This window comes from Rhea americana, unplaced genomic scaffold (genome assembly GCF_003343005.1).
Source record: "Rhea americana isolate MKP2758 unplaced genomic scaffold, rheAme1 scaffold_139, whole genome shotgun sequence".
NCBI classification, from domain to species: Eukaryota; Metazoa; Chordata; class Aves; order Rheiformes; family Rheidae; genus Rhea; species Rhea americana.
In genome coordinates this window covers 469,769-492,782 of record NW_028185472.1, presented here as the reverse complement: position 1 = coordinate 492,782, position 23,014 = coordinate 469,769, and the positions used below count along the sequence as shown (strand labels likewise).

General features: G+C 38.0%; 1 protein-coding gene across 1 annotated transcript in view; it reads right to left on the bottom strand.

Moving 5' to 3' along the window:
- The window catches only part of PTDSS2 (phosphatidylserine synthase 2), a 46,804-nt gene that overhangs the window by 11,011 nt on the left and 12,779 nt on the right, over nucleotides 1-23,014 (bottom strand). Inside the window, exons 4-10 of the mRNA XM_085298375.1 lie at nucleotides 17,810-17,892; nucleotides 10,350-10,417; nucleotides 7,237-7,371; nucleotides 6,088-6,138; nucleotides 2,966-3,079; nucleotides 1,349-1,467; nucleotides 512-626 (exon numbers count right to left, since the gene is read on the bottom strand). Coding sequence (XP_085154501.1) covers nucleotides 512-626; nucleotides 1,349-1,467; nucleotides 2,966-3,079; nucleotides 6,088-6,138; nucleotides 7,237-7,371; nucleotides 10,350-10,417; nucleotides 17,810-17,892 — 685 coding nt within the window. The remainder of the gene's footprint in view (nucleotides 1-511; nucleotides 627-1,348; nucleotides 1,468-2,965; nucleotides 3,080-6,087; nucleotides 6,139-7,236; nucleotides 7,372-10,349; nucleotides 10,418-17,809; nucleotides 17,893-23,014) is intronic.

Genomic DNA, 23,014 nt, shown 5'->3' with positions numbered 1-23,014 from the left:
AAGAAACCTCCCAAAAGCCCATCCAGAACAATGGAACAATTTAAGCCTGTATTAAAATATTACTCGAGGCAAAACTGCGTCCTCCAGGACCCATACGGTCTAGAGCTAACACACAGAAGCCTGAGGCTTTGGTTAGACTCCTCTCTAACCGTAACATGATATTTATCCGCTTAGGGCTGGAGAGAAACAAACCCCTTTCAACCAAAGCCAACATTTTTTGTAACAGCAATTATTTTCCAAATTATGTGTAGATAATATTTTAAATTGCTTGCATTGTCAATTTGCCAGTTGTTCAGCAAGCAAGAACAATTATTTATGTAATGAATCTGTAAATTGTACCAGAGATAAGAAAATAGACACCTTTTCAGTAGGACACGGAAGTGACCTCTTCCAGCCACAACTGAAAAAGTATCACCAGGCCAGAGTTTTGGCCTAAGTTACCATCTGTATATTTGCTCAAGTGTTACAAAAGGTTAAACCAAATGATCAATAGAGTGAAAAGTTTCCTTACTACGAAGATTATGCCACAAACTGCTAGCCATCTGCGTAAGCTGGATGCTGGCTTCCACTCAAATTTGACCCAGCTATATGGGGTGAACTGGAAGACAATTCTCTTCATTTTACCTCTGAAAGAGAATCAGAGCACATTCTTACAACTTTAAGAAATAACAGAAAAGAGACATCTACTAACATTTCATTTCAGACACCAATCTACTTGCAAAATGCCTCCATTTACTCTATAAAAAACCCCCACTACTTAATTAGAGCCATTTTGAGTGAGTATTCTCTTAAAAAGCAGCCTGTATTTGACCTATCATTTTAAATTTTAGATGTTACAGTCATTGTAGTAAGCAGTTCCTCAACTCTGCTTTGCTAAGCAAGGACAAGCTCCCAAAAATGCTAGATCATTACTGGTAGAAGACTGTAAGGGATCTGTTCAAATGTGAGTTTCAATGTCCCAATTACACTGAAGTTCTGATTCCTGGTGAACTTGTCACTTGCAAAAAGGACTGAAAACTTCCTTGCTGTGAATGAAGAGTCTTGTGCTGGTGCACTTGCATTAACAATGATTTCATTTCCACAAGGTGCCCTCATTCCTAGACATCAGACCACTTTGGTAACAGAAGGGTATATTTGTAACAATTCCATTTCTAAATTAAGTAAAATCCATATAAACAAGCTTCCATGCAGTAATAAGTTATCAGATATTTCAGTGACCTAAACATAGACAAATTCCATAATTCACATTAATCATGACAGAATAACCTTTCAACAGCTGAGATCTTTAGCAAGGCCCCAAACTCTGGGCTGTGCTACTGCTCGTGGAGTTATTCCTACATCAGCTTACTTGTATGTAGGAATGTTCCAAAGTCCTTGCCATTTGTATGTTTTCAAAGAAAGCCAAGACAGAGTCTTCATCCCACAATAAATTCCTAATCCATTACATAAGATTACATCCATTATCCACTGAAAGGGAAAAGAAAGAAACTGGTGATGGACAACAAAAACTAAACTCTGTAAATAGAAGTTACTGTAGATACATATACTTGCAGACACACTTTTGGAGACAAGAAGTGAGTATTCCCACAGTATTGCTGTGTAAACAGTTTGGAGAAAGAATCTCAACTGTCTAAGTCTACTCAAATAAAGCAAAATTATCCCACAGATGATGAGTGTAAATCCTCCTTTGCCAGATTCATTCTGCTATGGAACAGGCCTTCACTATTTACTATCAGCTCATCTCCACTTGGTTAGATGAGCTAGTATTAGAAGCACACCAAAGAAGTCTTAACATGTTCCAGTGGACTGGATTTTACCGTGTTCCATAACTTAATATGCTCTTTTCACTTCAGGCTGCCTCTTAAACTATTTATCTCTAGGCTCAAGGTGTGGAAACTAAACAAGTGATTTCTCCCCATACTCTATCTCACTGCTAAGCAATAATTCTGGAGATGACACTCGTGAGCTTTTAAAAAAAAAAAAAAAAGCTGTCTACCTCGTTCACAGAATCAGAGCACAGAGTGTTAATTTCGTTATGAGGTTTGAAAGCAAAATAGAATTGTTTCCTGCTTCTGATCTTTCCTGGATCCTTTCTTTTTAAAAATGCATTTACCTCTATGAATATAACCATGCGGCAAAGAATTACAAGCTTGGGAAAAAAAATAGTACTGTAAGAAGGATTAAAAAGAAACAAAGCTGAAATAGCATCAGAGCCAAAGCTGAGTGTTTGAATGCAGACAATATTGACTGCTCCAATTAACCAATTTACATTATATAGGGAAGAGTCATTGTAAGCCATATAGCTTGTTTTTTCCACAAACTAAATCACAGTAATCTCTCTAGCTTGAAGAAATATACAAGTAGTATTTTAAAATGTGTACAGTTACAGAGTATCAAGTGCAATGACCATGCAAGCTTTTCCCTAACACAAATATTTATCATTTCAAAAAGCTTTTATAAACCACACTAAAACTTCTAAAAGTAATAATATTTACTATTTTCAGAAAAGAGTAAAAGGAAAAACTCAACATAAATCGCACTGAGCCTGTTTTCTTTAACAGTCAAGAAGAAATCACCCTCTGAAACTCTATACACAAGATTTTACATTTCTCTTAACTTCAAATTTTGTGGTTTGTACTATCATCAAATACACGCAAGTGTTCAGTGTAAACCTTCAGCTTCTCCCTCTGGTGTGGAATGAATCAGAACAAATATTTAACTGTGTGCAACAAAGTTGACATTCCACAGAGAAATTTAACAAACCACAAGCTTATACATACACAATGACAAACATAGTACCAGTTCAAATGGCAAAGTGTCAATGTGCCTGAGCTGCAGTGGTCACATACATATTTTTGGCCACATGCACATCTCGTAATTCATTTTTTTTTTTACTATTTTCTACCCCCCTTCCCCCTAAAACATATACTTCAGTTTACATAAATATGTCCCATGCAGTACATACGTGATCCCACCAACATTCACTGAAATTTGGAAGCTGATGTTCCAGACTGTATTCCAGAAATTCAAACATTACACTGATGATCATACACATCCACCAGTCTCGAATCATTAACGTCTACATAAAGGGAAAAAAAAGAAAGTCTTTCAAGTATATGCAACATAACATATTACAAACCACTACAAAAACAAATACTTGCACACTAGACTGAGTAGGACCAAACACCATCTACAATACTGTTCCTAATATAAATATACGAAAACTCCAAAAATACTGTAAAGACACATGACGGATTTACATTCACATTTCTCCGCATGGTAGGGACAAATTATTATGCTATTTTCTGGTTTAAAGACTGATTGCATGAGGAACAGGAGCTTAATCGTTCAGGAATCTAAACACAGTGGGCATACATGGCTTGACTGGTTACCTGTTATTTCTACATCTGAACATCTTGAGCCCTGATGGGATGCACCCACAAGTGCTGAGGGAGCTGGTAGATGTTGTTGCCAGACTGCTCTCCATCACCTTTGAAAGGTCATGGAGAACTAGAGAGGTGCCTGAGGACTGGAAGAAAGTCAGTATCATGCCAGCCTTCGAAAAGGGCAAGGAGGAGGACCCAGGCCACTACAGGCCCGCCAGCCTCACCTCCACCCCTGGAAAAGAGAAGGAACAGCTCATTCTGGATGTCATCTCCAGACATATGGAGGAAAAGAAGGTGATCAGGAGTAGCCAGCATGGATTCACCAAGACGAAATCCTGCTTAACCAACCTGATAGCCTTCTATGATGGCGTGACTGGTTGGGTAGATGAGGGGAGAGCAGTGGACGTTGTCCACCTTGACTTCAGCAAGCCTTTCGACACTATCTCCCATAACATCCTCCTAGGCAAGCTCAGGAGGTGTGGATTAGACGAGTGGACAGTGAGGTGAATTGAGAGCTGGCTGAAAGGCAGAGCTCAGAGGGTTGTCATCAGAGGTGCAGAGGCTAGCTGGAGGCCTGTGGCTAGTGGAGTTCCTCAGGGCTCAGTACTGGGGCCAGTCTTGTTCAACTTACTCATCAGCAACCTGGATGAAGGTACAGAGTGCCTCCTCAGCAAGTCTGCTGATGACACSACGCTGGGAAGAGTGGCTGATACACCTGAGGGCTGTGCTGCCATTCAGAGAGACCTGGACAGGCTGGAGAGTTGGGCAGAGAGGAACCTCCTGAGGTTCAACAAGGGCAAGTGCAGGGTCCTGCACCTAGGGAGGAATAACCCCATGCACCAGTACAGGCTGGGGGCTGATTTGAAAGTGGATAAGTTGGTACATACTATACTGCTGTATGGGATCTCAACTGTGTGCACAAATACTCAGTAGGATGCCTGTAGGGAAGGTGGCAACCCCAAATGTGCCAGCACTGATTAAGAAAGGAAGATGTAACTTTGTGTTGACCTCCTCAACCAGAACATAAGATATGCCTTGTCATACTGGTTTTGAAAATAGTTATTCTGAAAATGTGTGATCTAAAAGATACGAAAGAAAATCAGGAGGCTTGCAATTATTTCTGACGAATGAGGCATATTCATTTTCAATATTGCAGTTGTGGTGCTTTGAGGTACAATGTAAGAGTTTATCACTCAAATCAGAAACAAGTAAGAAACAAATGCTCACTTCTGTTTACCAGGACAACACACCCTACTTCTGTATTTTTATAGAAAAATAGGTGAAAATATAGAAAAACTGACAAAAAAATAAAGTAGACAGTTTCTTTCTAACCTAGCAGCACAGAAATTAACACCTTGTGGAGCATGCCTGTCTCTTCAAATCAGACTGCATGTCAACAAGATGATATATCATCTCAAGTATTTTTGTGGAAACACTCTCACAAGTCATTTCAATAAAAAAAACCTAGACTTTTTCCATGCCAAGATAGACAACAGCTTGATTGAAGAGACTGAATTCTTGAACTCTACCCCGTACTAGTTCTTCAGGAACGTATTACTATTGCACTTATGTCTTTTTACCAAGCTTTCACCATCTAAGCACTTTTTCCCTGTATGAAATTATTTTTAAAAATAAATAAGAGAATGTAATTGAAATACTGTTGTGATACCTAGGTTTCTAACATAATTCCCTTGGATGAAAAAGATCCAAATAGCCCCAAATTTACAATTATATATACCAGTAGAGAAAGCCATGCACAAGCTGACCTGAAGCCCAAGTCTTCCCATGCCTAGTATACTGATCTTTTTGTCATAAAAAAAGAAAAAAGAACAACCCCCCCCCMCACACACTATATATAGCACTGCCCCTGAACTTTTTTTTTGGGGGGGGGAGGGGGGGAATACAAATACAAAGCAGAGCCACAGCTTATCTTTAAAGCAGGCTGTGCTTTTTCAGTTTATTATTTCTGATAGTCTTGTAGGTAAAGAACAGGCAAGGTCTGCAGGGCCAAGTAGTTAGCTAGCAAGCTTATCTACCCCAAAAAAAAGCAGCCAGTATTCAGACTAAAGTATTCACCCACAGATATCTGAGTGTGTTCTGCCAGTCACAAGCACCGCTGGAGTTACTTTCACAGCTGGCTGACACTTACTAAAAAGTAACAAGAATTGAAATATTATCCTCTACCTAAAGTCCTGGTCTGGAAGCCATTGTGAAGGGCTGAAAAGTCTGCCTTGGAATAACGCTAGTATATCATCACGCACCCGTGATTTGTTAACTTTCACTGTCTGCACTGAACACTCTTACTCACAGTTGATATTCAAAGGTCACTCAAGGATTTATGCTGCTACTAAAGTAAAAGTTTTTACTTTTATTGATCTGATCGCAGAATTACAGTTACAGTGGAGGAGAGAGCCTGTCAATGTAATGTTACTAAGGAAAGAAATGAGATCACCTAGCGTGGTCAGGGGACAAAATAAAAAGAAAAAAAGAAAAAAAAAAAGAAAAAAACCAACACACACGCACAAACAAGCAAACAGCCCCTACCCCCCAGCTTTTTAAGTTCTACAAACACTTAGGCTGCTTCACAGATGACTGCCTAATATAACTGATTGTGAACGCTGGCATCAGTAAAACAGAAGCAGTCAGGCTTTAAAAGTAGAATAGCACTATAACAGAAATGTAACAGAAGACCAATTCTTACTTTTAGGTACCAGCCAAAAAAGTGAGCAGGAACAAATCCATCCAATTTGTCCTAAAAACCAAGAAGAGAAAGCAGGTCACTTTGCCCTGTAAGCAATTACCCATTCTTGAGGCTTAAGAATTTTCCAGGAAAAAAAAAATGAAGCAATAAAAGTAATTTCAYACATAAATACTAGATGCATTTAAGCAGTTTCTTTGTTCTCCAAAACAGCAAACAAGCTATCTTTTAAGCAAAGTCAGAAAGTTTAAGGAGCAGAAATTGTCATTAGGACAACATTGATAAAGCAGAGACTGCCTTTTAATTCTGATGTCATGTTCCTTATCTTCCAAATGGCMACAAGGGGACAAAAGCAGAATACATTCAAGCCAGACATAACAGGGCAAGAACTGGATACTTTGCCATCATACCACCACCTTGCATCTAACAGAGCTTCTTAAATCTCATTAGTTCTGCTAAGAAATATCCATAGGCAAAGAATGCCTTTCCTCCTCCAAGGAGGAGTTGGTTCAACATTAGGAGATGACAGATATTATTGCTCTCAGTTATYCTGTTATTCTTGAGGTACTACAAGTTGGATGGTAGATCCAAAGGATTCATTGCTCCTCACAACACATGCACTAACAATTCCATGGAATTATGGAGTTGTAAGAAAGTAATCATTTATTCCTTTGCCCTTAAATTTCAAGCCTTCTGTTTGCCAGTTGCCCTGACAGTTTGAGATATTCCAAGTCAGGGTTCAAGGAAGTGTAATTTATGGGTTGCTTGGCAACATGTAAAAAMCATTCAAACTTTGTGCTTCTATGTGATTGTGAGCACAAAATTCTCTAAGCACACAAATAAATCCAAACTCTTAGGGAAATCAGTTTACATCAATAAGCTGAGACACAAGGGTGGTTAAACAATTTACCCTCCTCTCCTGAGAATGTAATTAGGATAGAAACGGACACATCTCCATCTGATCGACAGGGAAGGTCAACAGAAGAGAAATAAGAAGCTAAAGAGTGTGAAACTGAAGCAGCAAGCACAGTCAGGATCTGTTTTCGGATATAATACTCAGAYTCATGACCGTACTTTAATGAGTTCAATATAGCAATCTTTTACCAGAAAATATTCATATTCTTTAGTAGGTAGCTGTATTTTGTTTCTTACCCAGATATTGTGAAGTGGATCAGTTTCATTGCCAGGATCATAGATAAGGCAGTTGCCACCATAGTCTCTTTCTGGCAAGGGAACACCTAAATTCGGATCAATGTACTTCATAAACTGTCTGCCATCTTGTACAGTCTGCAGAAGGAATACAAAACCCATGTTTTCCTCTTAGCAAGAGAAAAATATGATGAGAAGTTATATCAACAGCCTATCTTCGAATGGATTTTTTTTTAATCTATGTTGCAAAACAGTTCTTGAAACATAGCCAGATGTCAAAGCATAGTATAGAGTATACCCCTGAGTATCTGGGCCTCCAATACCAAATATTAAAGAAACAAATGGATACAGAATGAACTAAGTCACTCAACTGCCTACACTCCCTCCGAAAAAATGCAGCGTTCTGGAACTGGTATAAAATTCGTCCTTCTCACTGATCCTTTTGTCCTTCTCCTCCCCTCTTTGAGCTTGGTGAGGGTAAGGAAACAACAGTCAATAAACTCAAGAAAAGCTCATCCATAATGAATGCTTCTACTACATTAGTGATCTTCTGGTTTCCTAGAATGGGAAACATCCAGCAGCACTTTAAACATACAGCTGGAAACTAAACACAGTATATGCAAACACMAGCAAACTGCGCATGGAGATTATACACACTGTTAAGCAGGATTAGTCATGCATGTATGCTCAGGTCACTTCAGCAAGAGAAAGTTCAGAATTGTACTGCATTTCATAGCAGAAAAAAAATAGCGCAGATCTCTGAATAAACAATCACTTCAAACTAAGGTTCCAATAGCAGAATAGGTGATAAACTGGAAGCAAACAGCAAGGAGGAAATTACCAAAATACTAGTTACAGAAGGTGACCAAAACTTGAACTAATTCACTRGGAACTCACACGTACATTTGCTGAATAAATATTACCTAATGAAATAACACAATGTTGGGGTCAATGTTTTATAACAAAAGCAATGCAGCATCTATGACAAAAGGGGAGCAGCTAGCAGATAGTAGGGCAGAAAAGGATAGAAAAGCAGAACAAAGTCAAAATTAGTTAACGGCAAAAATAATAAAATTATTGAATAAAACTACCAAAGTCACATCACATTAACTAAGACACATTTCAACTATATGAGTGAGTTTGTATTTGCTTTTAAGGAAGTCTGGTTACTTAGAGATTCAGCATAATTTTAACTTTGTTTGAACTTCTGCTAAATACTATGCATTTTCAGTAAAAAACTGGGCAACAGTTATTAAGTGTCCTTAATAACTAAATGGCTGATAACTGAACATACTGCTAGAGGAAAGCAAACCARTTCCAGGCTTATTTTCTATGAGAATTCAGAACTACAACAGTACTATGAAATCCAAATGAAACACATTATTCATTTTGACTGCAACTGCTCAGGAGTATCATTTACAATGATGTCTAAAAAAAAAGAAATAAAAAAGTGTGACATGAAACAGCAAGAACATAAGAATAAATTGGAACTAATAAGTATTCCTCAGTGGTGAGGAACAACAACAAAAAAAGGCAAGACAGACCTGTTCATGCCTGTGAAAGGATCAGAACTCCACTCTCTCCAAGCAGGGCAGGCAGCTTGAAAGGAACCCTAATGACACATTAGGGCTTTGCATCAGGGTTTGCACTGAACCCCCAAGATACCTCACAGGACAGAAATGCATCGTCTTCTTTACTGATCTACTGTGGACATATTCTAGCTGCTCATTGAAGCAATAAGCCAGGTAAAATAAAAAAATATCAACAGTTCTGTGTTCAACAACTTGGTACTGACTTTCAAGGAGACTCGAGGAAAAAGAGTGAAGCTGAAAAATAAATACTATTTGAAATCAAGCTGAAAGGGTTTGATCAATATTAACAACCTGTTTGCAAAGCAAATGTAGTCCAAAAGGAAGTCCACATAAGACACTTTTGAATTCTAGTCCTGACACTTTTGAATTCTAGTCCCACTTCTGCAAGCTCACATGGCTTCTAGAGGTTTCTTTTAAAAAATTTGTTTCTCATTTCCCCTAATCTGATTTTTTTTAAAGTTGCTTGATGAGCATGCAATAGTATTTGCACAACCCTTTTAAAACACAGAGCACCAAACGCTACTAAGATTTCAACGTGAAGGCCATACTTACCTGAAAAGGAACGTCTGGGGACTCTGACCGGAACCTAAATCTGCAAAGTAGTAAAACCTCTGACGGAACAGGACATTCCATTCTCATTGTTCAGTATCTCTGTGTTTGCTTTAGGTTTCAAATTATTTTGTTGCCCGAGAAGACCATAATAATTGCATTGCATAACTGAGAAAAGGATGAGTCACCTTCAAAATCTGGAGTCCTTTCTTGGCAATTAAACTTTATTTGCAGTGGTAATATAGTATATATATGCTACACAACGGCTTTGTCAACAGTATCAGGTTTACTGTTCTTGTTTATCTCAAAATATATTACCTCAACTGCTGAGTTTCTGAGAAGTCATTTATTTGTAAAATCCAGTGGAAAGTTCTCCGTTTAAGAATACAGTAAAAAACTAGCGTGCTTTATGTGAAAGTACTGACAACACATCTTTCTGGAAAAATGTCATCCTCTATCTGCTGCCACTACAGAAAGTTGCRTGCATAGTTTCTATTCACTGCAGAGAAAAATGTTTAAAGCAACTATCATCCAAGCACAAAATATTTCAAAATATTAAACAAGATAAATTCCCTTTATGCTCTATAGACTCTGAGAAACTAAGAGTTGATATGCAATTTTAGCAAGTCAAATCAAGTCCAACAGAACAGAGACTAAACACCAAAAGCACCAACTCCTGGTCATTCGATCTAACCAAGTGCACTGACTTCTTACCATTTTACTTAAGAAAGCCTCACTGTCATGTGTAGTCTGCATTGAGATTAATTGGAGGTTAGTAGAGACAGTAAGGTGAAATATTTTGAAAATAACACTTTCTTCAACCTACCAATCTCATTAAATAGCATAATAATTTCATATTAAAAAAAAAAAGGAACAGCATCTCCTGTAATCAGTGAGAATTTTAAGGAACAATACAGAGCATTTTATATCCACATTAGATCTCTAGTTACTAAAAAGTCATTTTATGTTACTTACCTGAAAGAGTATAAAGATGAGGAAGAGCTCATATACAACGCTGACACAAAGCCAAAACCTCCAGTAAGCTACAGAAACAGACAAATGGGATGTTAGCAAGACTTCAAGCAAAACAGTCRTCAATAATTCATTTACTGCAATGCAACTAAATGTTTCAAGAACAGATATTCTAAACAAGAAATTACAAAGCACAGTACTCAAGTAAAGTATTTGCCATCCTTGCTAATGAAGCACAACCAGAAAGGCTCCTTAATTATCATTCAAACGAGTTACTGTGTACATTTTCCAGCATTGCTCAGGCAATTCCTCTCACTCTCTCATCCCAGAACAGAGGGACCMATGAGAATACTTCAACCTAATGAAGAATTAAAGGGAGAAATKCATTCACAATGCCATTCACAATGTTTTCTGGCAATCTTTGGAACAAAACTGTTCCCTTTCTGAACCAATCTAATGYCCTCTGCTATCTCATGCAACCTGATCTTCCCAGCTTTGGTTTTCCTAGTCCTATCACAGCTAACCTGCTTGGCCAAACTCTGCCTATGTCTCACTAAGACAGGTGAAATACTAGCAGRAGGGACTGCCACTTTTACTTTGGTAAGCTTGTCTCTTTCCCTAAAGACAAAGTTCTCTCCTCAACAGGCAGAGAGCATTTCAAAAACATGAAAGATGGTTTCACTTTTACTAGGAATTTAATAGAAAAAAAAAACAAAGTTTGAGCAGGCACTTAGATGCAAGACCTATGAAATCATCTGAAACTCTTCATTTTAAGAGAAACRTCACGCAAAACTCAGCTGCTTCAGAGTCTGCAGTTATTTTTCACCCTCCCAAGGCATGTGATTTTAGCTCTTCACACTGAAGCAACACCTGAATTTTAACACAGTTATTTAAAATGGATAAATGGATTAAAGGGCCCATGTGCATATGCAGCAAAATGCCTAAAAATCAGGACCACAACATAAACTATGCATGAGATTAACTCCCATTCTGAAACTCAGAATCTGAAGTCATCTAAACATGGTGTCACAGCACTTAATAGAGACTTTTTCACCCTCTTGTAGGACACTCCCCCCCCCCCAAACAAAAAACAAAAACACTCATCTTCGCCCAATTCAGCCTTATATTGGAGAAAGAGAGAAAGAATCTCTCCATCTCTCTCAACTAACAGCCTGATTCTGACACCATCATTAAAATAAAATGTGAGAAGGCGTAACCTTTTCCAGTAGAACTGCTAAATTAATCTCAAAATGGCCTACTTCATGCTTTCAGAAAAAAAGCAGCTGTGACCTGGATAACRGGAAGTCCAGAACTCTGCATGTAAAAGCTTTCACTGGAGTTTCTGCACTTTAAGATTTTTAGTTCAAGTTTACAAACACAATTGTCATTTCTTACTTACAAAATAGAATGAAAAGTGTCTCAGTAGAGGACACCATCACCACCACCAAAAACTTCTAAACATGTTACATGCTGCACAAAAAACCCTTTGTGTTTCCTGTTGTTAGTGGTGGATTTCCACGAGCACATCTACCAATTTATCCAAATTAGCCTGACAATTTTTTTCAGAGCTTTGTTTAGGTTGCTGAAGCATCATCTACACATCAAAAATTTGTAACTATGCATTCACAAGCAACGATTAATATAGCTTACAGGAAAGATAACCTGAAGTAAAAACAAACTCCTCCAATAAAGGCCTGAACAGCTTCCAAGCAAAGACTGCCAATTCAAACAGGCTGTTTGGTGAACAGCAGAACTAAGAAAAAGCCTCCTTTCCTGTAGATCTCAGCTTGTCCCTTGGCTTCCCTGAGGGAGGGAAAAGTTGAGTTCAGCCTGCCTTCTCCATACTGAGGCAATAATTACTGCCTCTGTCCAGCTGCCTAGTACACAGAAGTGGTAGAAAAGATTATTTAAGACTTCTGTCCCTCTTTCAGAATTGATTAACTTATTAATTGCAACTTATTGATTAATTCACTGGCAAATTTCTGAGACTGTTTGAGAGTGTACTTCCTGTTGTCTTCCTAGAATGCAGTTTAGAAACCTTCTCCTTCTCTGACAAAACTCCATTGGCCGCAGCATTACTCAGAAGCAAAAAATTTCTCCCCAAACTGGCAACATTGTACTCCTGGAAAATATTTAAGAATTCTGCAAGCRAGTCTGCAGGATAGAAATACTGTAGTGGCATTAATATATATTTATAAAGGTTTTTATTTGATAAGGTGTTTGCTACATCTTCCCATGCTGACTGCATACTTTGAAGAATAAACGTTATGCTCAAGCCAGAAAAATTAGCTTTTCATTAACTCACTTCTCCMACAAGAATTTAGCTTCATTCCATTTCCACATCAACTTCAGATTAATAGTCTTAACAATGCTGTTATCTTCTGATCTCYAAAAACTTGTATGACAAAATTTACGCTATTTGCAACCATGAACGTCATGCTCTGGAACTCAYGTACAGCTCTGACAATAGAAGAATCTAAGCCAGTATTTCAGCTTCTTTCTTTCCCTGTATACACAAAATTCTGCCAAGAGATGATCTGCAGTTGCTGAATACACTGAGCAATRCTTACCAAAGCAAAATATTTAATAAAAATTAAGAGCTGGTTATAGTTTACTGAGTTTTCTCCTCAGCAGACATAAGCACCCAAGAAGTTTTAAATTACTTTATAGCTGTATAACCCACATGCACACTAGAAACAAGATGTTTTCAAAGCTGAACAAACATTGTGTTCTCTCTCTTCCTGGCCCTGTCTCAGCTTTAGCTATAAAGTTATTTTTGACATACCTCTATTATTTGTTTTCCTTAAAGGTACTTGTCATCATGAACCTCTTTCAAAGTAGGGTTGTCTGCATGATTAAAGAGGCCTCAAGTAATCATTTACATATTTAAGTTTAGGGATTACTATGCTCAGAAGCTATATTGTTGTCATTGTAGGGACACCTGAGAACACAAAATGAATACTTAGCAAGAGAGTGCTGCCTGGATGAGTTTGACCTATGCAACGTGAAAGGTTAAAAGGTGTTAAAAAACAAACAAACAAACAAACAAAAACAACAACAAAAAAAAACTGTTAAGAACTGCACTAAGTTATTTGTCCAAACAAATCGCTTATCTTGGAACTGTCTGGTGGGCAGAAGCACTGAAGCGCTAATCAGAAGTTGCAGAGAACATGCACGTGGAGACTGATTGCCTGGTCTGAGCAGCTAGATCAGCACACGCTGGCGTATGCCTGCTTGAACACCTGTTAGAGAGTAAAAGGTTTTCCACGGCCAGCTCAGGTTCAAAAGCACCAGCTGTGACCTGGCAGTTGCAATGTGACAAGCAGGTGGGACAACAAAGTAACTGAGGGAAGATAAGGCTTCAGACTAGTCCTAGCTCAGTGTGACCAAATTTATATTCCTAAATGTAACACCTGAAAACATTAAATGACTATGTTAAGATAGAAAAGTATTAGTTAAAAGCTCCGCTTGTCCAAATCCCTACATACARTAATTTATCCTATCCAGTCAGTAAAAAAGCAGGCAGTTAGCATCACCATTCCGACAGTCCAAAAAATTATGCAACAAAATTAATAAACACTAAGATTCCTGAATTGTTAAAGCAGTAGTCAGAAAGAGGCACATCATTAACTATTCCCTTGATAAAGTTCCAGTAAAAGGATTTCTTTTTTTTGCAGAATTACAAGGTAATCAGATTCTCCATCCAGTTTCATCAACAGCCCGTGATACCTGTGCTATACCCATTATAGGCTGAGATAGATACAAAAGAAATCTAGTTCTTGTCTGCTCATTTCTAGCTATTTCAGCCCTCCAGTCTATGGTTTAAGAACTCAACAGTTTACTCCCAAACTGCTTATGCTGCCAGGCAAGTTGTACTAAATTAACAAATTAACTTGATAAAGGTTGGGAAGATTAAAAGTTATTTCTTAGCATTAATAATTGTCGCAGAAAATCTCATTAAAATTACAATGCAGTATGTTATCTTAACAAAGGCAACAACACATCACTGAACTCTTGCAACACCACAGAATAACCAGATCATTTGGATGTTCAAGGCTCCTTAAAGGTTGTTGACAATAGGAATCAAGAATATCTTTTATTTGCAAACACTAAAGAGACAAACTATTGATGACCTTTATCCACAACTAATTTCAGTATGAAATGCATTATTTTCTCCAAATTTGGGTGTTTGCCCAGCAATTAAGGGATTCTCAAGCAAAATTTTCCCTTGGGAATAAGAGCATCTTTCCCTGAATGGTCTGGATGCTGTTTGCATCTTGCTGAGCCACCAAGAGGCAATCCTCTAGAAACCAAAGGRAGGCCTTGAAGCTATGGGTTTACAGGAAGGAAACGGAAAATGGGACAAAAAGAGGCAGGCAAAGAATATCAAAATTCAGTCTTTCCTAAAYAAACATACATACTTATTTTCATGATAGTCATAAATTTCTGGATTCRGGTAACATAACTGGTATGGGTCTATGATGGAAATTATTAAATAAACTGGAGAAAATAGGGAAAAGTCATTAGAAAAATAGTAATGCTGAACGAGCTATTGGCTAAAGCAGACAGAGCAGATAATACAGAGAAGGGAAACAAAACCCACAACAGTCTGGATTGACACCATTTATATGATAGATCTAAGATCAGTTTCACTGATTGCCTTAGTGAAAAGCAAGTTAATGACACAAAGCACAAAAACAGCAGTAGCAAGGAAGACTGAGACAGCAAAGAGAACCAGATTATCTCAAAGGACTGGAATAATAGAAGAGTTCAGTCCACCACTGTGCACTTAGGAACCGTAAGCTTTCTTATATGATGGGAGCTCATCAGCTAAAAACAAAAGTTATAGGTATTATCTRTCAGACACTGAGCTACCACTCCAATGTAGCCACGAAAAGAAAGCATATGCAATATTAAGACAAAACATCAAGGTACTGACAGAGAGATATTGGCAAGCATTAATGCCATCGTGAAAAACATAAGCAGTAACACATCTGCAATATCCTATACAGGTCTGGACAGTCATTTTCAAAGAAGATAACTCAAAATAAGACAGACAGAGAGAAGGACTACTAAAATTTCATAGTCAAAGTAAGCTTATGTTGAGGGGGAGACTAAAAAGCACAATTCCTTGTTTTAGTGGTAAGATGTCATAAGTGAGCTGTGTATAAAYTAACCAGGTACATATTTGCTAGTACTACACACAAGCAAACACAAACTATTTAAATCGAACAACACGGACACACACACACACAAAAAAAAGCCAAGATATAAAACATCTCAAAACCAGTCACAAACAGGTATAGACAGACTGAATATGAGGCCTCCAAACCAGGGCAGAGGGGCTCTACAATCACCCAACAGAAGCAGGGCATGAAACCTAAGTACTTCTAAGATACAGCTTGAAGAATTCATGAAACAGATCTGATGGGGCTCTATGTGACTGTAGTGACCACACTCTCACCCAGAGACTTCTTTCTGCCCTATAAATGGAAGCAGTACACAGTAGCAGACTGCTGGTTAATTCTTTTGAGATGAGATCTTTCTCTAGGAACAGCATTCAAGAAACAAAGGTCAGAGACTCAATTTCCCCATGGGCACTACCCAACACACTCCTTTACAGCCCTCAGTAACTGGAAAGCGGACACCGAGGCTCACAGGGCTGCAATGCCACGTCCTTTGCTGCCTGCAAGAACCATCCCACAAGAAAGGTCTGCAGAAAGACCACCATTTTCTTTTAAACAGGCACCCAGATACCTTGCTGTGGCTGTGGAAGTAACTGCTATCYCAGAACTGCTGTAGCCCCCAAGGATACTACTCAGATCACTGCATTTAATAAGCTAGAGGCAAAGATGACATTAATACAAAAGATGACGTTAATATACTCTAATACTCTTACTATAGTGACTATATTGAGGAAGAGTGTTTCACGTAAAAATACCTAGCATTGGCATAASAGCAGCTCTAGCTGTGAGCACATGAACTCCTACAGCTTCACAGAACGTAATGGGYGCAGAATTAGGATACAATGACCTGAGCAAGCTAACAGCGTGTGCTCCCTAGGCTAGCGAACACAATCTGGACCACTTGTAAAATCATTGTACAAAAGTGACTGAACACAGGGAAGCTTCTTTAATCACCCTGTTCATGGATGATTTCATGCTGCTGAAAGATAGTCAGCTTCAGTCCAGGAATTGCTGTGTTTCCAAGACCATAGGATACAGAAGTGGTAGACACTGGATCAGTCTACAACAGMAGTTTGTTGCAGACGTCTCTGACCTTTGGACTTTCCCCTTCCAGTTTGTACTACCTGGCTACYAAACATGCATTTGGGAATAAAACCCACTTTCACTCCAGAGAACCAGTSATGTTCTAAAATGGAAAGTTATCATAGAAAAGCAGCCAAACGTCACTGGTGTCCTTTAAAGAAGTAATTTTCCTTATATCAAGAATCAGAATTAACGGTAATAGAAATGAAAGATTAAAAGTTGCTACTTAAGAAGACCTCAGAAATGCAAACTTTTGAATAAAACCTTAAGTTAGCAGAGGTGTGCTGCACGCTTTGCTCTAGAAGAATCTCTGCTTTGGTGATGGTTTTTAATCAGTCTGCTGTTTTGCACACAGAAAAGGATTCTTAAACTGAAAGGTTAAATTTTTGGTACAAAAAAAAAATACTTACAGAAGTTGTATTAACTGTAAAAGAGCCTAATGCTTTCAAGAATATTATGCAAGGCTATATGAATCCCCTTAATTCTTCTCAATGATTCAAAAAAAAAAAACCTAAAAATACCCCAAAGATCAAGGATGTTAAAGTATTTTCATACTTAATATAACACTACACGGAAGAGAGTTTATGTTGTGGTTTCAAACCCCTTCAAGACTTGCAGTCTTACCATAGATCTTCAAAGTATTACAAAGAGCTTCTAATCTAACAGTTATTGTGGACAGTGAGCCTAGAGCAAAGGGAGTTTAGTGTTCTAGGGACTAGATACTTGGTCAGAAGTACAGTTCCATTATACAGCAGAGAAGGAAAAAAAAAGCATAAAAAGGGGAAGTTAAGGTTTCAAGACTCTGTCAATTTGCATGGAACTTTAATAACAGAAAGACAGAATAGGGAGGTTCAAAGAAATCCTATGCTACAAGCAGATTTATGAAAGCACAGAATGATCACTACACTGCTTCGAATGTCTCTGAGTTTAAGCAGGCTACTCCAAGAAAAGSGAGGAGAAAGAAGCGTCACTAAGCAAATTCCTTGTCTTTATGCAAAGGTAGGTAAAACACACACACAAGTGTCTCAAACCTAGGTGAAAGCTGGAAGATTGTGTGAAACATGTACAGTCTTCAACTTATATTGTTATTTAAATTCCAACTTAACTCCTCTATAAGCAACAAAAATATTTATATTCAGCATAAACCATTCAATTTATCWGAAACATTTGAGAAACTTAAGTGTTTAAAATTACCTGGATGAGGTCTTGAGAATGGTCCATCTTTAGCTTGTGTAACTCCAAAACATAAGAAAACCAAAATACTGGCAACAATACCTCTGAAAGTGAAAAGCAAAACAAACTGTTTATATTGCTTCATCTTCCCAATGAAACTGTAAATTATATTCTTGGATGTCAGTAATGTCTGGTCTTTGTTTCTTGGCTAACCAAACACGTCAGTGGCAAATAGATTTCTTTTCTAGATTGTATTTCAGAGAAACTGGTATAAACACCTTTAATGCTCTTGCACACTCAACTCCCAAAATTCTCAAATCCCCAAACTCATCTGCCCACCCCTCTCCCTCCCTCCCCACGGATTGCATGTTTCCATTCCCTTCCTTCTGCTGTCACTACTACCAGTATTCAGCCAGCCAGACCAGGATCTGGCTGAAAACTCACCCAGTAAAAACAAAACGAGTAACCCTAATTCACATGATAATGCCTAGGCTTTAGAGGATCATTAAGCCACACTTAAGAGATGAATAATGAGGCACACGCTTTCCTATATTTTTAACAGGTTTTCATACTTGGTTTGCTAGTAAAACTCTTAAATTCAACAGAGAAAGCTCTCAGGTTAGAGAAGTACCTTTTCCTTGATCCAGTAAAATTTTAATGAAATTTAATGACAAACTGTTGAAAAGCCAATTCCCTGTTTGTTACTGCTTCAAAACATATTTTCAGTCAACTAAAGACACAGAGAAACTTAAAAACCAAATACTGCTGCTGTTTCAAGAGTAGGAAATAGAATACAGAGCCTCTGTAACTGAGATGTTAAAGAAAGATCAGATACAACTCCAGGTATCCCAAAGACCTACAACCTCATCCCAATACCCTGAGGCCAGGTCTGCACAGTTTCTCTCATCCTCAGTTACAGCATCACAAGTCCTAAGTGAYGACTGTCACAATCCTGCTCTCTTACTCCTTTCTGGAGGCAGTATTTTATGTCCAGAACAAGATTGTGCAACTAATCTAGGAAAAAAAGAAATTAGTTTTTAGTTGGGTCAGCTCACAACTCATTCAAGGAAGGCATAGAGCAGTCTCCATTTAAGGCTATATTCATCAGTTTAAGCTAACGTGAAATGGATCCATCCCTTTAAAGGTAGGCAACTGGCTTCAAGAGCATGAACAAACAAACTGAACAAGCAACACTCAAGATCTAGAATTTGAACTCTGCTGATTACAGACAGCATGTTTTAAAATAACTTTTTGTTTTGCAACCAAAACAAAAATAAGAAGTGCAAGTACTCATGACTGAACACCTAAACCTTACTGTCAGGAACCTCAGACATTTAGAACACAAGAGACCTGAAGAGAGGGAGATGAGAGTTAGATAGGTGAGGTCTCATGGTTAATTTCAAAGTATATAATATCAACTTAAAATTCTCCTGGGGTAATTTGGATTTTAAACATCTCAGAGGTAAGAAAAACAGCATTTCTTTTTCAGGGGTTGTCACTTGTTTTTCATGAAGACAGAGTCCTATAGTCTATACACAAATGTGTTCCTTTAGTCTTAATGGATGATGGTATAATAGATGAAAACATGGTCTAAAAGGCTAGATTTTCTATATTTCAACACCCAACAATTTTCATGCATTCTGATTTTAGCTGCTTAAGAGCTGGCTAAAGAATTACAGATAATTGATAAATACTTTACTACATTGCCAGGTAAGCATAGGCCATGTTTACAGTTAATGTTGTGGTTCTTAATTGTAAATACAATTGATCTGTTGGCAGAAACCAGAGAAAGAGCCTAATAATTCTGCCTTTATTTAGAAAATCTGTTACATAMCAGCAGCCTGTCTTTAGATAGCCACCAAGTAGTAAAGAAAAGGCAGGATACAGTTTGGGAGCTAGTAAGTACAAACTAGCAATATCAGACTATTTGTGCTTTAAGCACTTCTTTCAAAGTAGAAAATATGAGAATTGATGATAACTATTTTATGACTTCACCTCTACGAAGTTTGTGCTTCATGAAAATAAAAATAAGTTTTATTTAACAGACACAATCCAGTTGTTTTGCTTGCTTTAGGACACTTGGAGRCACATTGGTTGTGCAACGTAATTAGCTACTGAATTAAACCGCTAATAGATAGTTCCATCATAATTTTCCAAAACGAAGAAGCCAAAGAAGTTTTCAGCTGTTCTCAGATAACGAGAAYATGTTGCATTTTGAGTCGCTGCTCTGTATTTCGAAATAACGGGACTGTAAGACTACTTTTGAACTGAATAGGCTGCATTCTGCCTCATGTAACAATACACATCTCTGCTCACTATCATTATGCTCAACCACAAACCAAGATGTCCAAGGTCAGTGTCTTACCCCTTATGAAGGTAATCTTCCCATAGCTAGGGATGACCTGAATCTAAATCATCAGGGGAACTTAAAATTACATTCCTTTCTCTAAAATCCACTGACAAGAGTTGTATTAAAATAAGCTGAGACCACAGCTGTATGATTTTAAGTTCACCACAGGAAGTTTTGAAGAAAACTATGACGTTGCATACTATCCATGCCAGCTCCATAGCCGTTTTTCTGCAGTGACTAGATTTCTCCCCTTAATATCAACATACTGTCTCCTTACGAAGCTTTCAAAGGCTAACCTGCATCTTGCCCTGCTGGCTTACCATGCCTTGAGAYAAGAACTGCTGTAGGATTTGAAAGGGATACAAGGTATGTTTCAAACTATCCCCGCAGATAGCCTGGAGTGATATGGCTAATGTATTTTCTTGAGTAGCACATCAGGAAGATGCTAAATAAATTGTCTACAAAAATGATTTTAGCACTTAGCCAAAAGAAGAAATGGAGAACATGGAAACTGTTTCATTAGTACAAATAAGATATTGTTTCTGCTATTTTAAAAGAGTTGATTCAGAGACACAAGACAATGAATCTTGTCTATGAGCATCTGTATATCATCCTTTGTCCTAGGCTTTTAACTACGCAGCTCTTGTTCCCTGTGCTTTCTCTGGCTATATCTACATTAGCATGACTGGTACAATCTCATCAATGACTCAAGAGCTGCAGACTGGCAGATGGAGGTTTAGCCTCCCTGTTACCTTAYGTTTCTGGAAGTTCAGATGACAGGAAATTAAAGATCATCAACTTGAAMACACACATATACCTACATTTGTTACCATGACTAAAGGCAGTGATCTGTTATCTCAGAAAACGAGTGTAGAAAGGCATCTTAGAAGACAGACTCTTTTACAGCTTGAAATTCAATGCATAACACTGACACATTCAGGCTTTTTTAAAGCCTGTATGTATCTTCCTCCCAAAGCCTCTGTTCAGCATTGTAAGTATTTGAGAGATACAGATCATTTTCTACAGCCACAGAATGTAAAGGCAGTTACTAGGTATCCTCAAAGCTGGAGCTCTGTCCCGTCAACTCCTCCTGAATGCTTAACAGAAGGAGAGAAGTTGACAGTTGTCAGATTGAATGGACAATTTCAAGGYTTCTTTAAATACTGAGTAACTGTGTGAATAAAAACCTCTCATTGATTGGACAGGCTATTGCAGCACAACATCCCTTTGGCTAACAAAGTGAATTTTCAACTGTCTTTAGAACAGAGACAATCTGATCACATACATTGCATGATCATGTCAACATCTTTGTGTATGATCCTAATAAAACTTTGAACAGATTCACTTATAAAATATTTGTGTAAGCTGCATCTCAAAAAAAAAAACAAAACAACCCCACACATACAGCCTTAATGGCCCTAACACATTCCAGCAAGGATAATGGCATCAAAAGTCAGAATGTAAACAGATGTAAATGTAATTCTTAGCTATATGTGCCACACCCCAGGATCTCAAAGAATTATGCTCTGAATAAAGTTTCATTTTGTGCATCAGTTCTCCTGAGGATTACTGCATGGATCCAGCCATACATCCTCRGCTGAGCTGCTCCTACAGCTAACTGGATGAAGCACCTTTACAGGAAATGACAGAAGACAGGAGTCTCAGACGACTTCCCATTGTTTTTGCCAGTCTAGGAAACACAGTAAYATCAGATATCACAGCAATCTGTATATTTTACTGCTACTATATTTTTTCTCTAAGCACCTAACACAGTTTACAAGTATTCTGGCATCTCTCAGCAAGAGCTTCAAAACAGAGGTTTAAGTGTTTGCAAGTATTTATTTAGACTCTGCACCTAAGGACTGAAACACTGCTCCAYTGTCATTGTGCAGTAGTTGGAAATAAAGAGGCCTGACAGCTAGAGACACTGCTGATTGTACAAGCTGTAATAAAACTACTGATGTTCATTAAGCAGGCAAGTGTTCCCATGAAATATTTGCATAGAGTAAGAACCTCAAACAGGCCAATTTTTTACATTTTACACTCAACAGCTCTACATTAAGACTGGAAAAGTACCTTAGGGCAGAAGAAAGAATTTTAAGTCACAGATGTTGAACATTTTTGGTGAAAACTGAGGATATGAGTATACTCATGCATACTGTGGCCATCTTACTCTTGCTCAGAAAAGTCTTTTTGTTCAAATGTGCACCTAGAGAGCCACGTGAAACTGGTCAGGAATAATGACATATAACAGAGAAGCAAGTGCACAGATCCAAAAAAAGATAGAAAAACAGTCAGAATACGAAATGAGCTGGAATCCTTCATGCTTAACGGTGCCACACTCAGCAAATCACTTTTCTCAAAATCCTTAGAAAAGAGATTTGAGTGACCACAGATAGGAGTTCACTGAAAATTGACTCAGCACAAGTTAACATAGACAATTCCTCCCATCTCATAAACCAGAACCAAGGCAACAGAGGTAAAGCTTAGGAGAGGCACAGAGAACTTGTGTTATGCATGCACTGATTTGTATCTTCAGATAAAGTATTGCTTTGGCTAAGTTAAATCCCAAAATTTCTGCAGGGCAGAAATACAAATGGACTTGAAGTGGTAAAAAGCCAAGAAGTTTCATTCCAGATTGTAGTTTAAAATGCAAGTAAGCTGTTGAATTCTCCCAAAAATAAAACGCCAAAGTTGAACATGTTAGTTTCCAGACTTCTTCCATGAAAGTGCAACTAGCTAGGAAGTACCCATCATGCACTCAAGACGAAACAGTCTTCTAATATAAAAAGAATTCAATTAATTCTTCTGTAAGAATGCCAAAATAAGGCATGTGGCTGGAGTGACTATGGCAATAGCACAAGGATGGCGCATGA